Below are 9,848 nucleotides of genomic sequence, written 5' to 3'. Positions count from 1 at the left end.
TTTGTCCTGCTCCTCCTTGATCGCCAGCATGTGTGGATGTTGTTCCTGATGAAGACCGGCGAGCGACTGGATGATGTCTGCAAATGGCGTACCTGACGGAGATTGCATGGCGGCGATGCTCTTCTTCCTTCCCGGGTTTCGGCACCACTGTAGCAAGGTTCAACACAGTCTTAATAGGAAGGAAGAAGGCAGGAGTCGGCTTGTTGCTGGGACGCTCGTTTATTTAACTATAATCAATAAATCACGATGCCCTCTGGGCATAGACAGCAAACACAGTCAATAACTTCAACAACACTGTTTTGTAGCTTCCCAACACAGAACGAGGTCCCAGCGTGTCTCTCTCTCCTTCTCTCTGCGTTGACTCGGCTTATATCCGGTCTCTCCACGCCAATTACTGCAATCAAACACACGTGTTCGTTATTTGCACTTGACCTACTTACGCCTCGCTCTGCTCCCCCCATCTCTCTCCCGTTGCAGATTCCGCTAAACCACGTCCCCCTCGCCACAGGGAGTTTCTGTCTTTAGTCTCCTCTTCATCTGGTGAAATAAATGTTAAATCGGATTTAAATCTGAAGATTAATTTGGCCAATCTAAGACTTTATATTTATTTTACTAAACTGGCAGGGAGTTTTGGGTCATTGTCCTGATCCAATATGAAGCGCTTTCTAATGAGTTTGGTGGCATTTTTTGGAATATTGGTAGCCAAGATGATTTTGTACCTTTCAAATTCATTCTTCTACTGTCAGCATACATTAAGACATCATTAAAATTAAGATGTCCTGTTCTAGAGACAGCCATGCATGCCCATGCCATGACACCACCTCCACCAAGATTTACAGATGAGGATGTATGCTTAGGATCATTTGCAGTTCCTTTTTTTCTCCACACTTTTGCTTTCCAATCACTTAGATAAAGGTTAATCTTTGTGTCATCGGTCCATCAACTCAGTTCCAAAACTCTACTGGCTCACATTTGTAAAGCATCTTGCCTTTCTATTTTTAGTACTGATCAGAGGTCTGCACCTTGCATTAATTCTAATTCTGTAATTCTGTGTCAAATTCTCCTGCGGACTGTAGATTGACAGACGATCACCCCAGCTTTCTGCAGGTTGTTAGTGATTTTACAGACATGTTTTTTAGGGTTAATTTTTACGGCTTTTATGATTTGTCTGTCATCAACTACTGTTGTTTTTCTCATCCAATCAGGTCAGCGTTGGTTGATGATGTCACTGGTAGTTTCCAAACTCTTTATTTCTCCATGCCCTTTGTTTTTCCTTTAGTTCTAATTGACTTCCTCTTTTCTTTAAGCATCCAAATTACTTGCTTTTCTATAAGAGTCGACTTCCTCGTCTTCATCCTTGTTTGTGTGTGTCATCTTTGAATGCAAGACTTAGAATGCAGAAGCAATGGATATAACTGATAAGACACATTCCACATAATCTGAATAATTAATGCAACAGGACACAGCTGAACACTTATAAAGACCTGTGAGGCAACTGTGCCAATACTTATGCTCACATCAGATAGGGAGATGAAACTCTAAAAGTGCTGATCCTTTTAGCTGGTATAACATCTTTGTGTTCATTCTCCCAATAATAAACTGTGACATTCTGTAGTTTTTTCTCATATTCATCTTTTAATCATATGTTCAGATTTCTTGACTCCACAGCAAACAGAACAATTTTGTCTTTACCCTTACTCATCAAGTCTTAAACACTAAATAAAAATTATTTTACTATATCTGCTAAAATATAACTATGCAAGCTTTTTAAAGACTGTGTAAGGCCAATTTTAGTTTTTTTTATTCTAACCCTCTCTAATCTTAACTGATCATTGCGACTTCATAATTCATTTAAATATCCATTTCAGCGAATTTGTCCACTGTGTCATCAACATCGAACACGGAAACTTGTGAGTTGTCTTGATTGATTGTTGTTACTTAACAACAAGGCTATATCCTCTCAAATAACATAATTCTATTTCATTTTGTGCACATACCTCATATGATTATCATCCATTTAACAATAATTTGCCCATTAATAATATGTTAAACATGTAGTGTAACTCTTGTTCTGTGGGTTCAATAGCTTTGGCTGTAACATCCAGTACTGAAATCATAACAGATTTGGTAACCGGTAAGTGCATCATTCCTTCTCATGATTTTCTTCTACTTATCAAACATTTTAATTAGTTGGGTTAAAAGCCACTCATCTAAATGTGTTGTTTTACTATAGATACATCCAGTCTAGGTACCCATGACACCCATAATTCAATAAATCCTACAGATGTTGAGTCATCATCTCCTCTGATTTACAAAACTTCAACATCCTTGGAATCGACTACACTTACTCATACTACAGAACACGTATTAGGTAAATACTATAAAATGTATATTTATATACCTATGGTCTTAAAAATTCTCAATTCACATAATTTGCCCATTAATAATATGTTAAACATGTAGTGTAACTCTTGTTCTGTGGGTTCAATAGCTTTGGCTGTAACATCCAGTACTGCAATCATAACAGATTTGGTAACCGGTAAGTGCATCATTCCTTCTCATGATTTTCTTCTACTTACCAAACATATTAATTAGTTGGGTTAAAACCCACTCATCTAAATGTGTTGTTTTACTACAGATACATCCAGTCTAAGTACCCATGCCACCCATAGTTCAATAGATCCTACAGATGTTGAGTCATCATCTTCTCTGATTTACAAAACTTCAACATCCTTGGAATCGACTACGCTTACTCATACTACAGAACACGCATTAGGTAAATACTATAAAATGTATATTTCTATACCTATGGTCTTAAAAATTCTCAATTCAGATCCAAGCTTAATAAGTTGATCATTTAATCTATTAACCAGGTGTGAATGAGTAAAAACAAGATAATTAAATATGCTGAATATAAAACAGATATGCTAATGGTAAGTATTTTCTTTACAGTTTTCCCCTTGATGACTGAAGGTCCTGAAATCAAAAAGTACTCAAATAAAAGTAAGTAGGTTTACTCAGGGGATGCATTTATTCAGTGCAGTGCATTCATTGGAAACGTCTCTAGGTTACATATGTAACCCTAGTTCCTCGAGGGAACAAGACTTTTTTTGCTGCATCAAACAAAGCTTTGGGGAACGCGCTTAGCATGAGCGACTCTGAATATCGTGCGTAATCAGTTCAATGGAAGAATGTGACGTCACAGACGTGGTGACGTGAGCGACCAGAAAGCTATAAAAGCACGTGCCACGCAGCCGGCATCAGCTTTGAGTACCAGCAAGTGCCGGCAGGGGTGCCGGGGGTATGGCTCCGAAACGCATCGTCTCGTTCCCTCAAGGAACTAGGGTTACATATGTAACCTAGAGACGTTCCTCTTCAGGAACTCAAGCTGCGTCAAACAACGCTTTGGGGAACGAGTACCAACGCCGCCAGACTACCAAACCCCTGCCTAGTGTGCATCCGAAGAGCTCAGCTTAGGACGAGAGGACAGAAGCACTTGGAGTGACTGGCATGTCTAGGCCATAGAATTTAACAAACGTAGAAGGCATAAACTCAAGATAAGTGGGGGCCACAGAGAGGGCCTGCATATCTCCTACTCTCTGCAGAGAGGTGATACCCAATAGAAAGGTAGTTTTAAGCGTAAGATGTCTGTCTGAAATATCTTGAATGGGTTCAAATGGGGGTTTGCACATTGCCTCTAACACCACAACCAAGTCCCACGGGGGAATACGGGACTGTACTGGAGGTTTCAGCCTCAGCGCACCGAGGAGGAAACGTGTAACTAAGGGGTGTCTTCCCAAAGACTGGCCATTGAGAAGGGCATGGTAGGCCGCAATGGCCGCCACGTAAACCTTCAGCGTGGAGTGGGTCAATTCTGCAGAGAGCCTGGCCTGTAGAAACTCCAGAACTGTACCAACTGGGCAGTTTGCTGGGTCTAGCTGGCGGTCTCTGCACCATGAGGTGAAGAGTTTCCACCTCAGGGCGTACAGTTTCCTCATTGAGGGAGCTCTGGATTGGAGGAGGGTCTCAACAACCTCTGTTGAGAGACCAGCTGCTAACAGTTGTGCCCCCTCAGGGGCCACACCCATAGCTTCCACAACTCCGGGCGAGGGTGAATTATCGTGCCCTGCGCCTGTGAGAGTAGGTCTGTCCTGATCGGTATCTCCCATGGAGAGCCGTCGAGGAGCGAGACCAGGTCTGCGAACTATACTCGACCCGGCCAGAACGGGCCTACTAATAACAGACGGACCCTGTCCTGGCGTACTCTCGCCAGAACTCCCGGGAGCAGAGCAATAGGGGGAAAGGCGTACAGACGAAGCCTCGGCCAGGTCTGTACCATAGCATCCAGTCCCAGAGGAGCTGGATGAACTAGACAGAACCAAAGGAGACATTGTGCAAAAAGGTCTACTTGAGCCCTGCCAAACACTCTCCATATCTGCTTCACCACCTCTGGCTGAAGCCTCCATTCCCTGGGCCTCAGCCCCTGCCTCGACAGTATGTCTGTGTGTGTCATCTTTGAATGCAAGACTTAGAATGCAGAAGCAATGGATATGGATAGTTAGTTTCCCAGGAATATATACTGCTCTTAATGAAAGGAGTTTGCTCTGGAACCACACAAGGATCTGGTGCGCCAGCTTGTACAAGATGCGTGAATGCAGACCTCCCTGGTGGTTGATGTAAGAGACCACCGATGTGTTGTCGGTGCGCACCAACACATGGTGACCCCTTAGGTCTGGGAGGAAGTGCTTCAGTGCACGACAAACTGCTAGCATTTCTAGACAATTGATATGCCATGTTAGATGGCGACCAATCCACAGACCACAGGCAGGGTGGCCATTCATGACTGCACCCCAACCGGTGAGAGATGCGTCCGTCGCTAGTATCACTTGGCGACAAGGAGCTCCCAGCACCGGGCCCTGATTCAAGAACCAAGGTTTCTTCCACATGTCTAAGGCATGGAGGCAGCGCCGCTTGACCTTGATAGTGTAAAGTGGAATGCCTCTCGGGGAAAATACCTTGGTCTTGAGTCACCACTGTAGGGGTCTCATGTACAGCAGGCCAAGGGGTATCACGTTGGACGCAGCTGCCATCAGACCCAACAATCTCTGAAATTGTTTGACAGTAAGTGACTGGCCTTCTCTGACTCTCTCGACTGAGATGAGGATCGACTCGATACGAGCAGGGGAAAATCGTGCCTGCATCGCGGTCGAATCCTATACTATGCCTAGATAGGTGGTTCTCTGAACCGGAGAAAGTTCACTCTTCTTGGAGTTCAGTCTCAAACCCAGCTCCCCCATATGTGCGAGAATGACATCTCGATGCTGAGCCGCTACCTGCTCTGACTGAGCTAAAATCAACCAATCGTCGATATAGTTGAGAATGCGGATGCCCTGCATGCACAGGGGGACCAGAGCTGTGTCTACACATTTTGTGAACGTGCGGGGTGAGAGTGCAAGGCCGAAAGGAAGTACTAGATATTGGTAAGCTTCGCCCCCGAAAAGCAAACCTCAGAAACTTCCTGTGTTGTGGAAGGATGGATATGTGGAAGTATTCATCTTTGAGATCTATTGTGACAAACCAGTATTGGACCTGATATGAGCTACAACATGCTTGATTGTGAGCATTTTGAACTTCAATCTCATAACTGAGCGATTTAAGACCCTCAAGTCTATAATCGGACGAAACCCCCCATCCTTCTTTAGAACTATGAAATACCGGCTGTAAAATCCGGACTCCCTGTCTTGAGGAGGGACCACCTCGATGGCCTCCTTCTCTAATAGGGTTTTCACCTCCTGTTCCATAACCAGACCCTGCCTGGGGCCGACTATCGTCGGAATGACCCCGTTGAATATTGGCGGTGCAGAGCCAAACTGAATACGGTAGCCTTTTTCTACTGTGTGCAGGACCCATTGAGATACATTTGGCAGTAGTTTCCACGCTGCTAAATAATCTACTTAGGGAATCAGTCTCTCGAGACTGACTTCTGGTGTAAGAGGCCCCCACAGGGGCGGCGAGCGTCTCAGCCCCGCTACGCGCACGGGCGGAAGATACTGAGAACGATGCTCGCTGGGGACTGCTGCGCCCTGGAACACTGGCAGGGTTTGCAGATCGGCCCCCAGAGGGCGTTGAGGTGAGACGGGCACCGTGTACTGTGGTGTGTACCACTCTACCCCAGCAGAGGCTGCCCTCTGAAACCCTGGGCTTCTGGCGTCAGGGCTTCTTGGCCGAGGACTTCTTAGCTTCTAGGACTGCCCTAAGATCTTGTTTAGGCTTAGAAGACCTCGGCCGAGAGTGTTTTTGGGCCTCGCGATACGGGCATCAACAAACAAATAACATTCACACACAAAGCGCTTGCTGAGAGATGCGAAGCTGACGCCAGCTGTGTAGCACGTGCTTTTATAGCTTCCTGGTAGCTCACGTCACCCCGCCTGTGACGTCACGCTCTTCCGTTGGACTGATTACACACGATATTCAGAGTCGATCACGCTAAGCGCGTTCCCCAAAGCGTTGTTTGATGCAGCTCGAGTTCCTGAAGAGGAACTGGATGGGACTTAACATTAACTATATAAATTAATGCCACAGTGCATTTCTTGTTAATCTTTGATATCTTTGTCTCACACAGAAATGCTTTTCTTAATTGCTGTGGTTGCAAGTGGTGGAGGAATTGTAGTGACTGGACTCGTGGGCATTTGTTTGTACAGATGCACACGTAAGTGTAAAAAATGGACGTCTTCCTTATGGCTTATAGTTTTAACACTCTGATTGTACAGATAAATGTTCAGCTTGAAAGTTTGATGTTTCTTTCATCACAGGAAAGTCAAAGGCAGAGAGGTAAAGATGTTTCTGAGTATATTTTGAGTGCATACTATTTATGAAATCATTAATGGAATAGTTCACTGAAAAAGAAAATTTGCTGAAAATTTACTTCATCATTCCATCCCTTTTATTACCAATGGATCCTCTGCAGTGAATGGGTGCCATCAGAATGAGAGTCCATCAATTAAAGTTTACAATCGTGATAATATCATTGCTGTCTATGGAGGGTCAGAGAGCTCTCAGATTTCATAAAAAAATATCCTAATTTGTGCTCTGAAGATGAACAGGTCTTATGGGTTTGGAATGATATGAGGGTGAGTAATTAAAGGGTTGGTTCACCCAAAAATTATGTCATTAATAACTCACTCCATGTCTCGAGAACGAGCCATTATCTAGCTCGGCTCGGTGTTCATCTTCAGTTCTCTCTTCACAGCAGCTCAGTCAGTGTACTGTTTGAGTACATGAACTACTCCGGGATATTGGTTTGTTTGAACTCAGAGGGAGTGTCAGCCACGTTATAAAAGTTAACAGCTTAAGTCATTTGTGGATTAATGCGTATTGGAGACCCGGACCATTTAAAACGTTTTGGTTCGATTTGGTGAACTGGTTCAAAAAGATCCAGTTACATCGAATGATTTGTTCGCAAACCGAACCGGATATGACAAACTGCTTTGTTTTGAAATCTCTCATAACTAAATCTTCTAAATCATCTCTAAATCTTGAATGGGCTGTGTGTGAATAAATTGTCAGCATTGTTTTGGGCGTGAACTACTCCTTTAAAATGAAATGTAAAAAAAAAAAAAAAAAAAAGAGAGAAACTATGCATAAATTCTACTTGTGAAATCTACTAGGATTTGGATGGAATTCGTCAGCAAACAACTGGGTACGTTTTAAACCACCCCCCCCCCTTTAAGCCATTTCTTACTCAAAACATAAATTCATGCCAAGGTTTGCTGAAATGTCAGTCTTCATTGTAGGACATTCTTTAGCAACAGCCAGTTCATACACAGTAAGTATTCAAATTTTACATTTGTTAGAGCAGGTAATTGTATCATTTTAATATTTTCCGCTGTATAATATATCACTCTTTGTTATTTAGACTGGAGAGGAAGACGCAGGGATTTATTCAACCATCGACTCCTTGAAACCCCCCTCACGACCACCAGGTATATTTGATAAAACTATCTTCATCTTAGTATGAACTTCCACATGGTCATTATTTGATATCTGATGTGTCATGTTATGCAGGAAACAGTGAAGAGTCAATGCCAATTAAGGTGAGTAAGGGAGTTGGTTACACATTGCACAATATTTATGTTCATTTCAAGATTTAACTTTCCTCTAGATTGAACTGAATCAATTGTACGCCTCCATCCTCAAAAACGGCCGTCTCAAGTGACAACAGCAGAGTTTACATTCACCTGACGGTCTGCTGAAAGAATAAGACTCTGCCTGCTACTGTTTTAATGCAGGCTAAAGATGATCAATCTTCATTTTAAACAGGATTTATTTCTCCATGGCAAATGCCTTTTATTGTACAGTAAATGTTATTGTAACTTCTGCTTCTTAATTTCAGTATCTTAACCTTTCGAAACGGTAACATAATCATCCGTCTGATTTCGGTTTACTTGTATTTTTGGCAGTTTCACGTGTATAGTATAATCACATCGAAAAGCACACAGGATTAATATGCATATCATTAAGTAATAACAATTTCATAATTTTGTACAGTGTTATTGTGAATAGCAGTTTTATTGATGAACATAGGCTCACTCATATTTTGTCCTGTTGCTTTATGTGAATATTTTACCTGATATTTTACCTCTTTTTTCTCTCTCTTCTCGTACCTTTTGCAATTTTTCTATCTTCGTATTTCTCTACATATTTTCATATTCTTTTTGCTCTTAATATTTAAAAATGTTAATTGTTTTGTATTCGTGATCAAATAAATGCAACCTTAGTGAGCATGAGAGACTTCTTCCAAAAACATTAAAACATGTTTCCAAGCCCAATCTTCTGAATGGTGGTGTTCTGTAAGAAATTATTTAATTTAATTTTATATTTTATTTTAATATCTTATATTACCTTTTTTATATCACAATTTTAAAGTATAAAAATAGACTAAAACCAGCAGACTTAAATCAGAGTTTAAATAGTTAAAGTTATTAAGCAGCAGTTGTTGTTGTTGTTTTTTCTGCAGCCCCATCTCTGCTCAACCACAATGGTGTCTTGTGGTTTAACACTTTAGACAAACACAAACAACTGTTATAAAATTGATAAATTGGCTTTGATATGAATATTCTATTCTGAACTTCCTTTTAGCATCAGAAAAATTAAATGTCCCAATCATTATACTTGTCATATGTTTAATTGCATAGAGACATATCGTGCCATTTGTTTTATAGGTTTCCTTTCATTGCTTCAAAATAATGATTGTAAATCATTCAACAGTTACAACATATGCAGAACTGTATGTGCCAAATCAAACAATGTTCATTTATAAAAAAAAACAAAAAAAAAATCTTGATTTATTTGTGTTTTTAATTATTAGGGCCCGAGCACTGCAGTGTGAGGACCCTATTGGAATTGCTCCGTTTCTTCTTCTTCTTCTTCTTCTTCTTCTTCTCTGTAATGAAGCACATTTTTGAGGGCCTAAACATGCTCCAAAACTCACAAAACTTTGCACACGCATCAGGACTGGCGAAAATTTACATCTGATATAGGTTTCAGAAGTGGGTTTGGCAAAATGGCTCGATAGCGCCACCTGTTAAATTTCAACAGAGTGCGCCTCGAGATAGGTGTTAGGTGTTCTGTCCTGAACAAACAGCCATGACCAAATTCAGTTATAGTCATAGCGCCACCTGCTGGTAACAGGAAGTGACAAGGTTAACACTGTAATGGACTCCTAGGAACAAATTAAAAAGTGTCAATAAGTGTTAAAGCATGCTAATAATGTAGTGAAAAAGAAAGTTGCTGTAACTAAGTCAAGCAATGTTCGATCTTCCCCAAACTGCACACGTGTGATAGGTGTT

General features: G+C 41.7%; 1 protein-coding gene across 1 annotated transcript; it reads left to right on the top strand.

The window, feature by feature from the left end:
- The first annotated feature begins 811 nt into the window (after positions 1 to 811).
- On the top strand, positions 812 to 9,269 carry LOC113110560 (hyphal wall protein 2-like). Its single transcript, XM_026274689.1, has 15 exons — positions 812 to 847; positions 1,308 to 1,359; positions 1,869 to 1,910; positions 2,087 to 2,134; positions 2,234 to 2,371; positions 2,492 to 2,539; positions 2,639 to 2,776; positions 2,953 to 3,003; positions 6,623 to 6,709; positions 6,813 to 6,831; positions 7,668 to 7,699; positions 7,794 to 7,825; positions 7,916 to 7,982; positions 8,065 to 8,093; positions 8,162 to 9,269. The coding sequence occupies exons 1-15, from the start codon at positions 812 to 814 to the stop codon at positions 8,213 to 8,215; spliced, it is 873 nt and encodes a 290-aa protein (XP_026130474.1). The 3' UTR covers positions 8,216 to 9,269.
- Positions 9,270 to 9,848: the final 579 nt, after the last annotated feature.

The sequence above is a fragment of the Carassius auratus genome, chromosome 11 (assembly GCF_003368295.1).
Source record: "Carassius auratus strain Wakin chromosome 11, ASM336829v1, whole genome shotgun sequence".
Lineage (NCBI taxonomy): Eukaryota > Metazoa > Chordata > Actinopteri > Cypriniformes > Cyprinidae > Carassius > Carassius auratus.
This window is presented reverse-complemented; position numbering and strand designations above follow the sequence as displayed.

What these genes read in the sequence shown, in the direction of transcription:
- LOC113110560 (XM_026274689.1), top strand. Translation starts at nt 812, where the DNA reads ATGACACCACCTCCACCAAGATTTACAGATGAGGAT. An exon ending in CAAGATTTACAGATGAGGAT is followed by an intron (nt 848 to 1,307) that starts GTATGCTTAGGA and finishes CTTTTCTTTAAG; the next exon opens with CATCCAAATTACTTGCTTTT. An exon ending in TACTACAGAACACGCATTAG is followed by an intron (nt 2,777 to 2,952) that starts GTAAATACTATA and finishes TTTTCTTTACAG; the next exon opens with TTTTCCCCTTGATGACTGAA.